This window comes from Tupaia chinensis, unplaced genomic scaffold, assembly GCF_000334495.1.
Source record: "Tupaia chinensis unplaced genomic scaffold, TupChi_1.0 Scaffold000168_1, whole genome shotgun sequence".
Classification (NCBI taxonomy): domain Eukaryota; kingdom Metazoa; phylum Chordata; class Mammalia; order Scandentia; family Tupaiidae; genus Tupaia; species Tupaia belangeri.
In genome coordinates this window covers 41,149-55,446 of record NW_006159643.1, presented here as the reverse complement: position 1 = coordinate 55,446, position 14,298 = coordinate 41,149, and the positions used below count along the sequence as shown (strand labels likewise).

At 42.5% G+C, this 14,298-nt stretch overlaps 1 protein-coding gene across 1 annotated transcript; it reads right to left on the bottom strand.

Annotated features, from left to right (window-relative positions):
• Positions 1-1,063: 1,063 nt before the first annotated feature.
• LOC102502341 (lysozyme C) lies at positions 1,064-5,120 on the bottom strand. Its single transcript, XM_006146163.1, has 4 exons — positions 4,985-5,120; positions 4,053-4,217; positions 1,666-1,744; positions 1,064-1,136 (listed from the first exon to the last, which is right to left on the bottom strand). Exons 1-4 carry the CDS (start codon positions 5,118-5,120, stop codon positions 1,070-1,072), a joined length of 447 nt encoding a protein of 148 aa, XP_006146225.1. The 3' UTR covers positions 1,064-1,069.
• Between the last annotated feature and the right edge of the window lie 9,178 nt (positions 5,121-14,298).

Genomic DNA, 14,298 nt, shown 5'->3' with positions numbered 1-14,298 from the left:
GGTTAAGGTGACTAGACCCCATATGACCAACTGAATGGTTCAAGTCCTGGACCTGGTGGCTTGAAAATCCTGCTGCTGCATGTTCATGTGTGCCCAAAATCCTGAGGGAAGAATGGAGGAGACGGGATGGCAGCATGGCCTTTCCCCTGGGAGATGATTTCTCACTTTCCCTCTCTCTGTCTCCCCTGGCAAGAAAGCACAAAAACAGCTATCATTATTTTGTAATACTTCATTACAGATAGCATCAAAATAGAGTAGAGGGCTTGTATTTATTACAGGTGAGCTCAAGACACTGCTTCGTTTCAGGATAACCATAAAGTTAGTCTTAGCACAGCACTGGGAGGAAGAAGCCGAGTGCCTGGTAACTAGGGATCGGGAAACTCAGGACACAGAAACGCTCAGTCTAAATTGAGCAGCGAGTGTGACGGGAACACGGCCGCAGGTAGACTGTGCCCTCGGCAGGAGCAGAAGCCCTTCATCCGGTGATAGGAAGGAAGAATGGCCCCGGGGAGGTGAGAGTGCTGCCCTGGTGATGTGGAGGGGAGACCGTGGCATGAAGTTGCTCCTGTTCTTTCAGTGTAATGTAACAGGAGACTGTGGGTACCTGCCGAGAGCAGGAGAACACAGGGTGAGGGGACAGAGGAGGGTCAGATGTGTGTATTAGGCCGCTTAGAAAAAAGGCCCTATTTTGCCTCTGCTTCTGTAATACTGTCCTGCGACTGATGAGAAGAGGCAGTGTGCACTTTCACTTAACTACTCCTTCCTCAATGTAAAAATGAGACAATGAACTGAAGATGGAACGCTCTGCAGTTAAACTCCACAACCTTTTTACTTTTAAAAAATCTATCCATTTATTTCTTCCTTAACTGAGAGAGAGATACACAGAGAGATAGAAATAGAGAGACAGTGCCCTCAACAGGTCACTGACTTCGTAATCCACTGCCAGCTCCAGTCAGCATCAGATCATGGGCTGGCCCATCTCTGCTGTATTCCGGGACATCTGTGGACGCGAACCTAGAACCTTCCCTTGAAGAGTGTCGCATTTACCACCGGAACACGGTCCAGCCCTCTACACTCCACAGCCCTTAATGTACTGATTGACATCTTGGTTCTGACAGTGTTTACTCCATGCCCTCCTGGAGAGAAAGGCAAAACACATGGTGAAAACGTTAAAACATCTTCAGTGTAATAGACATACTTCAGGTCCTGTGGGGAAACAAAATACTGTATCCAGAATAAAACACAGGCTCTAGCTGGGCCCAGGAGTTCTGCCTGTTAGATGGAGATGAGCACCACAGTACCGCTTCCTCCCCAACGCCCTCAGGAGAGCACCGGGGCCGAACACAAGGCTGGTTCTGGGCTCTGACAGCAGCAACGGCCAAGGCATCTCCCAGTTACTTAAATAATCTCAATATATGACGGGGAACGTGGAGTGTGGGCACTCTTGAATATTCTAGAAATCCCTAAAATACATAGAGGAGCAAGGATAAGATTCTCGATCAGTTTGAGTAAAGTAATTCCCTCAAGCATATAGATAATAAGCACAAGCCAAATGCTGTCCATGTCTGTTTTTGGAAACATACTTTGGTCTTGCAAGTTTTCTATAGTGAACAAATCAAAAGCAGGTAAAATATAATAGTTTCCCCCTTAAGCACCTAAACATACCATGCTTGAATGCCTGCTGGGTCACTGACAACCCTCTTTGCACAAGCTATGGCTTGAGAGATGTCATCTTTCATCATATCTGAAAGAGAAGTGGTGGGGAATGAAGAGAACTTTCATATACATTTCACTTTCGTTTAGATTGGGCCCCCTTTATTCTCTTAGGCTGATGAAAGAACACCATGAAATTTCCCCCCAGAGTTCATAGATCTGTGTTAGGAAAACTTTCTTTCATTGTATCCTATTTGGCATGAACTAAAACATTCTCTTTCTCTTTTTTGAAAGGCATTGCAAGCTCTGGAATTACTAACTAAAACCAGGCAAAGCCCTGCTTTGATACTAGACATTGTACAAAAAGTCTGGATATTCTTTACTCAGTAATTCCATAACTGAAAATTAATCCCCTGATTAGAAATGCATCTAAACATGTGAGTAAAAGGTGTTCATGATGATTTGTAATGAGAAAATGTGGAAATAAAAGCTTGATAGCAAGAGCAGGATCAATAAATTATGGAATATTCATAGAGTGGAATTCTTTCCATCCTTTGAAAATAGACAGATTTAGGTCCAGAAGTGGTAGCACAGGTGTAGAAGCTTCTGTGGGATACAGGAATCATCTGGGCAGGCCTGGGGTCGGATTCCAGATTGGCTTGAATGTGTTCGGGGACTCACAGGCAAGCTTGGGGTCCTGGCTGGCTACAGTGTGTGTATGGGGGGATGGGGTTATTCAACATCCGCTGGGAACTTCATTAGTTCTCCAATCTTTCTCTCTCTCTTGAAAGAAGTAAATCAATATTAAATAATAATAACAGCACAACTTTGCAATGGTCAATATGGCGATACTTTTGTATGATAAGCAAATTACAAACTGGTACACATAGTACAATATTTTGTGACAATGCACCTGGACTACACATTTGTATGTGGGTACGTATGTGCATCATATAACTTTACATTCATCTTCATGATTGAAATTCTTTCTGGGAGGACATACACTAAAATTTTCCACGGTTACAAGTCTCTGAGTAGTAAGATTGTCAGTGCTATCATTTCTTTTTGTATGTGCTAATTTTATTCAATGATCACAGATTATAAAATACTACAAAGTAGTTTTCAAGGAAAATTAACTAGAGTTAAAAAAGACTATTCTAAGATTAATCTTCTCTATAGAGAAGTTTAAGATTTAAACATTTAACAAAATCAAGTTTGAGAATGTATGGTACAATTTATGCACTGAAGTTTTTCCATGTAAATTCTGCTTTTATATGAGTTAAAAGCATATTTGTTGGGTTAGCAGGTGGCATGGTGGTTAAGTGTTCGGACTTCCACATGGCTGACTATGGTTTGAGTCCCAGACCTGGCGGCTTGCTTTCTCACTATACTTCTCTTTCTCTGTTGACTACATGTGCCTATGGCATATTTAAAAATAATAATAACAGACAAAATTAAATAAATATATATATATATTTTTAGAGAGAGAGGTTTTTTACTTCCTTTTATTTTTTTTTTAATTTTGCTATAGGGCACGTGTGCTTGCTGGTGGGACTGAGAGAGACAGAAAGTGAGAATTCATTGTCCAGGGGAGATGGCCACACTGCAATCCATTTTCTTCCAATCTCCTCTTGGGATTTTGGGCACACATGCACACACGTCCAGCGTGAGTTTTAAGCTACCAGGTCCAGAACTTGAACTGCGGTTGGCTGTATGGGAGTCTAGCACCTTAACCACTACACTACCTGCTGGCACCTAAATAAATAATTCTTTTAAAAAAGTGTTTGTTTCACCCCAATGAAACAGACCCGTAAGTTCATTCCTTAGGTATGATTACCACTATGTAAGAAATGTATTCTTTGGAGTGCAAACTAAAGAATTTAGAAATGAGATGTCATTCTGATTTGAATTCACTTAAAAATCTTTCAGGAGTAATATACATAGAAGAAGCAACTATGGCAAAATGTTAAGAACTATTAAACATGCCTGACCGAGGTATGACTGTTTATTATGCTGATGTCTTTAATTGTCTATATATTTATCATATAAAGTGAAACAATGAGAAAAGATCAAACAATAAAACTCTCCCTAGCCCTCCCTGAAGTGAGCTGGAGGGAGAGTAGCCTTGTGGACAAAGCGTCAGTAAGGCCACGTGCAATTGGCTGAAACGTCACTGCAGTGGCCTTTTCACATTAAAGAGCACCAATCTCTAATGGCTATTTGGCTTCTTACTTAAGGGATTATGAGGAAGGTAATAATGGCTTTGTAGAAGGTGGGATGAACTTTTTCTAGGTCCCTAGCACACTTTGTAAGATTTTTAAAATTTGCCTCGAATGTCTGTTCTTGCAAGTATAAACTGACGGGGCCCATGACATCACTCAGATGTCATCTCCTCTTACCATTGCAGGATACACGACAGGCATTAACTGCTTTGGGAGTTTTGCCATCGTTACACCAGTAGCGGCTGTTGATCTGGAATATTCCATAGTCAGTGCTTTGGTCTTTACGATTGTTGTTTATAGCTTTTGTGTTATAACCACTCTCCCACTTGGCCACACACATCCCTAAAAAAATGTTCTTTTATTAATAAAGAGCAACACAGATGGCCAAACTGTATACCACATTCGCTCTATTTAACGGATTCTATTTGACTAGTGACTAAATCTAGAAGTATAAAGATGCATTTAAAATAAATCATGGTATAACGTTTTTAAAAATAGATGTTAATTATATAAAATTATAGAATTAATAAAATCCCGAGTCTCTGGTATGCTTATATAAACACCAATTGAAAAGAAATAAGGTCTTCCTGCCCCTATATTGAGAGTTTCAACACACTTTTTAAACATGCAATATCATGGCAGGGAATTAAAAAAATACTGTGTCACTGCCGCTTTCAGAAGCCGAGTTCCACAGGAACAGTGGCTCCAGGCAGTATCGGGTAAGTGACTGAGCTCACACATAGTAACCAGTGGCTCGAGTCAGTACCGAGTACGTGACTGAGCTACTCCAGGCCCTCCCACGTACCGTCCTCGGAGCCTGCCTGTGCCATTGAGCGGGAGGCACCCGGCAGACTTCGTGGCACTAGTAGGTGTATCAGGTCCTGCTGCAGTAAGAAAGGTTTAACATTTTCCCCTTCTACGCTCTCAGTTTTTCATCTGAGATCTCTGACTCTAAAGGACCCAGTGGCTTTATTTCACCGCTATAATAGACAATTGCAAAGAAATGAAAATGTCGATTCCTTCAAAGCCCCCTCTTCCTACTCTTCCTCTCCTGGTGTCTGTGCCCTACCTGGCTAACTCTCTGGATGTGAGAAGGAGGGTAGACTTACAGGTTGCCAGGCTAATTCCCTTGAAGTTATGCATTCCGTGTTTTTTCATAGTTCGGGCCAACTCGCAGCTTTCATACTTCTTGCCCTGGACAGTGACGGAAAGGAGCAGAAGCCCCAGAACAAGCAGAGCCTTCATGTCGACTGCGAAGCCAGACTTGTGATGACTGGGGAGTGCCAGCCCAGTATTTATTGTCTTTGAACTTCCTTTTTTTTTTTTTTTTTTTTTTAGTGATTTGGGATGGCACTTTTGAGGTGTGTGCAAAGCAGGAAGTGTTCATTGATTGACGGATTAAAAATTATTTTAAGCTTAAGAGACTCCTTCTGATGTCTTAAGGGTTTATCTATAAGTTCGTGATGAATTGGCAATATTTAAAGACCTGACTCAGGAAGAAATGGAAGTAGTACTCTTTTCAAAACAGAAGCTTTCTTCTATTTGATGATAAATCTGAGGAAGTATAAAGAAAAAAACTCATTGACTTCTTTGTACAGTTTAATATGAGCTGTGATTTTTTTTAGTAGCATCATTTTCATGAATTTTTTTATGCATTCTCTATCTTGTATTCAACATTTTCACTGAAATCATTTTGGATACACTTTTCCACAAATGGACATGACACACGCACCTATTGTCTTGATGAGTATATAGAATGACTTCGGATACATAGCCAGCTCCTACTGTAGACTTTTTAGTTAGTATTGCCCATTTTAATTATGACAAATCAGTGTTTGGGACCAGCAGATGGTGTGATAGTTACGTTGCTGGATTCCCACGGTTGCCCATAGATCGAGTCCTGGACCCAGCAGTTTAAAACTCACTCAGAGCATGTGTGCATGTGTGCCCAAAATTCCAAGAGGAGAGTGGAAGGGAAGTGTTATGACATGGCTATTCCCTCCCCCCCGCCGGGGGTGATTTCTCACTTTCTGTCTCTCTGTCTCTCCAATGAGTGCACATATCCTACAACAAAAATCTTTCTTTCTTTTTTTTTTTTGGAGAGGTTTTCGCTATAGGGCGTGTGCGCTCGCCAGACAGACAGAGACAGAGAGACAGAAAGTGAGAAATCACCCCCGGCGGGGGGGAGGGAATAGCCATGTCATAACACTTCCCTTCCACTCTCCTCTCGGGATCTTGGGCACATACGCACACGCGCCCAGCGTGAGTTTTAAGCCACTGGGTCCGGGACGCAAACCGCGGTCGACTACATGGGAGTCCAGCGACATAGCCATTATGCTAACTACTGATCCCAAAAGTCTTTCTTAAGAAAAAAAAAAGATTGGGGCCGGCAAGTGGCATGGTGGTTAAGGGCGCTGGACTCCCACATGGCCGATCACGGTTCAAGTCTCGGACCTGGTGACTTGCTTTCTCACTTCCTCTCTCTCTCTCTCTCTCTCTGTCTCTCTCTGATCAAACTGGAAAATAATAATGATAATAATAATAAATAAAGTTAAAATAAAAGAATTCTTAAAAGAAAAAACAAAGATCAATGTTTGACCATGATAAGGCTCATGTGATAACTTTCCTCTTTCCATGACTGCTTATCTTCAGTTCCATACTAGAATATCAGAGGTCATTGTAAAGCAATAGGACTTTAAAATCAAGCCTACCCAGCCACAATTACCAGCTGACTGCGACCTGTAAAGATAAGCATCTAAGGAGGCTGTGCACATTCTCAAAAACCACACTGCCAGAACTCAGAAGGCACTGTGCTTTGGGTCTGCCTGGTAAGGCAGAGTCAGAGCTACATAAACTGTCATCACTTTGTTATGACCTTCATTTTATTTTATTTTGCTAAAACCAAGGTCTCACTATATTGCCTGGACTGGCCTCAAACGTGTGATCCTCAGCCTCCCTAGGAGATGGGATTTCAGTTCACACCATCAGACCCTGCTCTATCCTCATTTTTCATCGATGACAGCCTGCCTGCTAGGCCTGGGAGTTTACCAGTTTTGACTCCAAATATATTTTTGTAGACCCTACCTCCATATCAAGAATAACACCACATTGGGACCAGAAGTTAGCATAATGGCTATGTCGCTGAACCCCCATATAATCAACTGTGGTTCGAGTCCTGGACCCGGTAGCTTAAACTCACACCAGGCGTGTCTGCGTGCGTGCCCAATATCCCAAGAGGAGAATGGAGGAGAAGGGATTGCGGCATAGCCATCCCCCCTGGAGTGGGTGGATGGGTGATTTTTCACTTTTTGTCTCTCTTTTTGTCTCTCTGTCTTTGTCTTTCTGGTGAGCACATGCGCCCTATAGCAAAAGCCTCTCCAAAATAAAAAAGAATAACCCCATTTTGGGGCTGGCAGGTGGCATGGTGGTTAAGGGCACTGGACTCCCACATAGCTAACTATGGTTTGAGTCTCGAACCTGGCAGCTTGCTCTCTTACCCTCTCTCTCTCTCTCTGTCCCTCTCTGGTCTAATTATCATAAATAAAATTATATAAAATATTTCCTTAAAAAAAAAGGATAACCCCATTTTTCAGGCCAATCCTTGATGCCTAATTTTGATTCTTTAATAATAGTAGTGAGGTTGATTCAGGATTAAAACCAACAGAGTAAAAATCTCTCTTAAAAAATGTGTTTCTGTCAGTATATGAGGGATGTGAAAAACTGTGTTAAAAATACCAACCCAGCTCCGGAGAGATTCCGAAAGTTGCTCATCTCTCTTCTACCTAAGTTTGTGCCATCATCTCATGGAACAGACATGGACACAAACCCGCTATGGCCTCAAGATTGTCATTTTGGCCATGAACTAACAGCCAGCAATGTGATCACCTTAAAGTGGATCATGATGAAAATGAACACTGGTTGTCTTGAAGAAGGGTCCACTTCAGGGCTGGTGCAAAGGATGAGTTACATGTCATTGAAACCAAGGGAATTAGTTATAAAGGCGGTCCAATTAAGTGAACACTAGTACTTTTGAAAATATCTGTAACGCCAGTGTTTTTTCTTGGGGGCTTTGAAATAAAACCACGTGTAGTCTGAGGGTGCATTGTGGTCAGCTGTGGTGCACATTCGTGGGCAGTACTTAGTAGCTGTGAAGGAAGATGCAGAATCCAAAGAGGAAGAACCAGAGGATGTGAAACTTTTTATTGTACCTGGAAACTGATCCGCCCTGGAAGTGGTGGCAAGGCTTCACAGGAAAAAGTAAAACTTGCTGCTACTGAAGATGATGAGAAGGAAAAGATGAAGGTTTTTTTTTTTTTTTTTTTTTTTTTTTAGAAGTTTCTGCTAATAGGGTATAGGCACTTGCCAGAGAGATAGATAGAAAGCGAGAAATCGCTCCCCAGGAGCAATGGCCATGCCACAATCCTTCCCCTCCATTCTCCTCTCGAGATTTCAGGCATGCACACACACACACACACACCTGGCGTGAGTTTTAAGCTGCCGGATCCAGGACTCAAACTATGGTGGACTACATGGGAATCCGGCAACAAAAATCATTACACCATCTGCTGGTTCCAGGATGAAGACGATTTTAAAGCTGAGGAAACAAAACAAAACAAAACAAAAAGTCCAGTAAGAAATTTATATGAGATACTCCTACCAAATATGCACAAATATCAAACCAAGATCAAAAAAGTAAAGAATTATTCAAAGGGCCAGCAGATGGCATAATGGTTATATTGCTGGATTCCCATGATTGTGGTTCAAGTCCTGGACCTGGCAACTTAAAACTCATGCCAGGAGCAAGTGCATGCGTGCCCACCTGAGATTCTGAGAGGAGAATGGACGAGAAGGGATTGCGGTGTGGCCATCTGCCCTGGAGGATAATTTCCCACTTTCTGCCTCTCTGTCTCTCTCAATCTCTACAGTAAGTACATGTGCCCTATAGCAAAAAATCTTTAAAAAAAAAATTCAAAAAACAGGAAACAAAACTTCTGAAACACCAAAAGGATCTAGTTCTGTAGAAGACGTTAAAGCAAAAATTCAAGTAAAATAGAAAATGTTGGTTTTCTTCCAAAAATGGAAACCGATTCCTCAATGGCGAGAGGAATTGCTTTGGAATGACTGAGCAGGAGGTTATTTGAGAATTCTAGCAGTGGAGGGTGTCTCTTGAGGAAAATAATTTACACAGTTTGTTAAAATGTTCCATCTTATTTCACTTCTGTAAGAATTGATATCTGATTGTCCTTTTTATAATGCAGAGCAAGAACATTCCCTAGCATGCTTGATCAATGTTGTCCACGTGCCATGGACAAAACGTGCTGTCCAAAATGTCTGTTCAGTTTTAAAAGATGGAACGCCACCCTCTGCTTGGTTTCAAGTATACATGGAATGTTACAACAGGATGTAATCGTAGTCGTGGTCGGGAGTATACAAAATGAAGTGAACTCAGTATTTTAACAAAATAATTTAAAGAGAAGCAGAAAGTCACTGATGCAGGGAAATCCCAGTTGTCTGTATTACTGGAAGGAAGATTGGCATGAGTTCGCAAAAGGCGTAAATAATCCTGAAGCGGTTCAGCTTCCTGATGCCTGGAGGACCTTGGGAGATCTCTCTGCTCATTACTCAGCTGAAGCTGCCCTGCTGGATGTTGCTACAAGGATATGCAGGGGACAGGGAAGGTGGGGGAGGTGGAAGGACACCTTCTTGCTCTTCAGGGGAGACCAGATACTGAAAGTTATGGTGAAGTAACTCCTTTCTCAAATGGTGGAGCTGCGTTTTGTCCAGCTATGTGTCAGCCTGGTAGAACAGGACCAGCACTGGCCCAGCTGAGGCATGCAGTTGTCATGGCAGCACTACGCAACAGTGGAGCCACAGGGGAAGGTCCAGACCGCATTCCAGGTTGACGTGAGCACACTGGGCATGCCCATGATCCTGGCTGACAGGAAGGCTGAGGGAAGGGTCATAACATGGCAATACTCTGTCAAAGTTTTTTCTTTTTCTCTCTTTCTGTCTTTGTTTTTCTACCTTGAGTGAGACAAATACAGACAGAAGAATAGAGCAATACCATCCCAACATGGACCTGACTCCATGATCCCACTCCTGCTTCAGCCTGCCACTGGCAAGTGGGTGCCTGTTGTACTTAGGGAAGTCTTTGGACACAAGTCCAAAATTTTTATATGTGGGTCATCCTCCCAGATTTTCACGTTTTAAGTTTTTAAATTATTTTTATGATTCCATGGTATGGCCACCTTAAATCCAATTTTCTCTCTTTCTCTCAAGAAAAGAATAAATTAATTTAAAACTAAGAAAGAAAAACGGCACCCCAATAAGCCCTTTGTCAAGTCCAGCAGCCTTGTCCTGGGTCAGAGTGACTCCTGTGGGAACATTCTTTATCAGGAGTTTGGCCTCACTTTAATGGTGGCCTTTTCTTAGTACATGGGTGTCAAGAAAATGCTAAATAATTAGTGTTTCCTTAATCCAGACTAGTTTTTTTTTTTCCCCCAAGGATTAGTAATCACTTTCTGTTCTTTGTTTCTAGCATTCAAAATATCCACATAATTTTTTTTCTTTTTTTGGAGAGGTGTTTGCTATAGAGTGCATGCGCTCACCAGAAAGACAGAGAGAGACAGAGAGATAGAAAGTGAGAAATCACCCCCTAAGGGGGATGGTCCCTCTGCAATCCTTTCCCTTCCATTCTCCTCTCAGGATCTTGGGCACGCACGCACACATGCCCGGTGTGAGTTTAAGCCACCAGGTCTGAGACTTGAACTGCGATCAAACTATATGGCAGTCCAGCGACATAGCCATTATGCTAACTGCTGGTCCCAAAATATCCATGTAATTTAAGGTCTTGCTCAAAGCAAAATAGATCAAACAAACTAGATAATTTTTTTCCTGAGTCTTCTGACAGCATTCAAATTCTAGAAATTATCCAGTTAAATTTATATTTTGGTCTTGGTCTTGCATGTTTATGAGCTTACTTTATGTCTTACATGAAAGAGACAGGAAGAGAGAGAGTAAGAGCATGGTACTTCTAAGAGGGTCTCACCAGGCTAGGATCCTCCCTATCATCCAAGCCAGCCAAGATCATACACATGTGTGGGGACCTACAGCAAGTTCAGTTTGACCAGGAATCCAACCTGGGCTTCCCATGTGGCTCCAGTATCTCACATCTGTATCCTCTGTCCTGCACCATTAGGTATTTTGTCCTTTGAGTCAAGTATGTGGTTAATATTAAGAGGAAATAACACTGTTCAGCACACACCAGAAGACCTAATAAAAGAATTATTTCTCCTGTAGTACCAATACTGTGCCATAGTAGAATCTAGCAGGAGTCACAAATTACTGTGTTTGAAACTTGTCACTGGATCACTTAATCTGATGAAGAACATGAGTATGGCAAGAACCTGCTGTGGTTTTTACCTCCAGCCACAGAAGTGAACTCGCTGCTCCTGTACTTGCTGTGCACGTTCTGTCTTCTCCACCTTCCCTGCTGCTGGTTCCTCAATCTGGTGTGCTCTTCCCCAGCTGTGCTGTCTATGAAAACTCTATGAATTCTATAAAGGTCAGTCAAGTGCCTTCACGATTTTCTTTATTTTCAGAAAATCTTTATTACCTTTAGTTGTCTACCTACATGCTTCTTCTACTTGACTACAAGGTCCTCTTAGGTACTTTTTTTTCTCCAATGGCACCTCGTCATGTACTTGGCACATGATTGGCCTGTGGCGATAATCACTTACTAGAGTGGCCATCATGGTGGAATTGGAGATACCAATGAGATTTCAGCTACGTAGAAGACTCTCACACTCATCAGAGCACAAGCCCAGAATAGCCTGTGTTTCATCAGTCTTGAATTCATTCATTTATTGAACACAAGCTGAGCACCTATTGGACCACCTTGTGCTTACTTCAGGGAATTCAGAGACAGCAGAGAGAGTGTGGAAGACAGGGGTGGTCAGCAGGGAGAGTGAGGCCCATCTGAGCCTTAAAGAAGAAGCCAGCATTGAAGGTAGATGGGCAGCAGTGTTCTAGATAGATTAAACAATACGAGCAGTCAATGAGCAGAGGAACTAGTCCCCATTTGGGTGAATCATTGAAAATAGCTTAAAGTTGGGGCCAGCAGGTGGTGTGGTGATTAAGGTGCTGGATTCCCAACTGGCCAGCCATGGTTTAAGTCTCAGCCTCAGTGACTTGAAATTTACCCCAGGGGTGTGTGTGTGTGTGTGTGTGTGTGTGTGTGTGTGTATGTGTGTGTGTTTATGTGCCCAAAATCCTAAAAGGAAAATGGAGGCGAAGGGGTTGTGGCATGGCCATTCCTTCTTTTGGGAGGATGATTTCTCACATTCATACTCTCTCTGTCTCTGTCTCTCTCCTGCAAGCACACACACCCTATAGAAAAAAACTTTAAAAAATAAAAAGGAATATTTTGGTAAAGGGATATTTACATTTTAGACTCAGAGGTTTGTATAGTCTAGAAACAGGATTTTTTAAAAATTTTTGCTATAGGGTGCATGTTCTTCAGAAGTGAACTCGCTGCTCCTGTACTTGCTGTGCACGTTCTGTCTTCTCCACCTTCCCTGCTGCTGGTTCCTCAATCTGGTGTGCTCTTCCCCAGCTGTGCTGTCTATGAAAACTCTATGAATTCTATAAAGGTCAGTCAAGTGCCTTCACGATTTTCTTTATTTTCAGAAAATCTTTATTACCTTTAGTTGTCTACCTACATGCTTCTTCTACTTGACTACAAGGTCCTCTTAGGTACTTTTTTTTCTCCAATGGCACCTCGTCATGTACTTGGCACATGATTGGCCTGTGGCGATAATCACTTACTAGAGTGGCCATCATGGTGGAATTGGAGATACCAATGAGATTTCAGCTACGTAGAAGACTCTCACACTCATCAGAGCACAAGCCCAGAATAGCCTGTGTTTCATCAGTCTTGAATTCATTCATTTATTGAACACAAGCTGAGCACCTATTGGACCACCTTGTGCTTACTTCAGGGAATTCAGAGACAGCAGAGAGAGTGTGGAAGACAGGGGTGGTCAGCAGGGAGAGTGAGGCCCATCTGAGCCTTAAAGAAGAAGCCAGCATTGAAGGTAGATGGGCAGCAGTGTTCTAGATAGATTAAACAATACGAGCAGTCAATGAGCAGAGGAACTAGTCCCCATTTGGGTGAATCATTGAAAATAGCTTAAAGTTGGGGCCAGCAGGTGGTGTGGTGATTAAGGTGCTGGATTCCCAACTGGCCAGCCATGGTTTAAGTCTCAGCCTCAGTGACTTGAAATTTACCCCAGGGGTGTGTGTGTGTGTGTGTGTGTGTGTGTGTGTGTGTGTATGTGTGTGTGTTTATGTGCCCAAAATCCTAAAAGGAAAATGGAGGCGAAGGGGTTGTGGCATGGCCATTCCTTCTTTTGGGAGGATGATTTCTCACATTCATACTCTCTCTGTCTCTGTCTCTCTCCTGCAAGCACACACACCCTATAGAAAAAAACTTTAAAAAATAAAAAGGAATATTTTGGTAAAGGGATATTTACATTTTAGACTCAGAGGTTTGTATAGTCTAGAAACAGGATTTTTTAAAAATTTTTGCTATAGGGTGCATGTTCTTACTAGAGACAGAAAGTGAGAAATCACCTCCCAGGGAAGATAGTCGTGCCACAATTCCTTCTCCTCCATTGTCCTCTCAGGATTTGGGACATACACACACATGTGTCCAGTATAAGTTTCAAGTTACCAGGTCTGGGACTCAAACTGAGGTCATTCACATGGGAGTCCAGCACCTCAACCACTATGCCACCTGCTGGCACCATTTTTAAACATAATTTTTTTTAGAAAGAGGTTTTTGCTACAGGGTGTGTGCACTTGCCAGACAGAGAGAGAAAGCGAAAAATCATCCCTGGGGAGGGATGGTCACAATGCAATCCCTTCTCCTGCTTTCTCCTCTTGGGATTTTGAGCATGCACGCACACACACCCGGCGAGATTCAAGCCACTGGGTCCAGACTCTTACCGTGAACAACCATATGGAAATCCAGTGCCTTAACCACTACACCACCTGCTGGCCCCTAGGAACACTTTTGTAAAAGGCATCCTGGCTTTTAAGCTCTTACATTAATTTCACCTTGCTTCTTCTGGTAGTTGTCTTTGCCACGTGTAAGCCCCAGGTTCACACTGTGAGGCAGTGTTGGCTCAGTAGCTACTTTCCTCTTAGACTAGCAATGTGCTAGGAACTCAGGTGTGCTGGGAACTAGGCAGACATTGTTACGGAGCTTTCAGGAAGTCACATGGATTGAAAAGAAATAATCCAACATGTGGTGAGTCTTACCAAATGGTAAGGACACGTTAATTAGCTGGTGTTCATTTTCTTAAGGGAAAAATGAACAGAGGTGATCAACCTGTCTAGGAGGTTCTGCCTGAGATTTAAA

Coding starts and splice junctions, on each gene's coding strand:
- LOC102502341 (XM_006146163.1), bottom strand. CDS start 5,120: ATGAAGGCTCTGCTTGTTCTGGGGCTTCTGCTCCTTTCCGTCACTGTC. Junction 4,218..4,984: donor GGGAATTAGCCTGGCAACCT/GTAAGTCTACCC, acceptor ACATTTTTTTAG/GGATGTGTGTGGCCAAGTGG. Junction 1,137..1,665: donor CCAGCAGGCATTCAAGCATG/GTATGTTTAGGT, acceptor CTTTCTCTCCAG/GAGGGCATGGAGTAAACACT.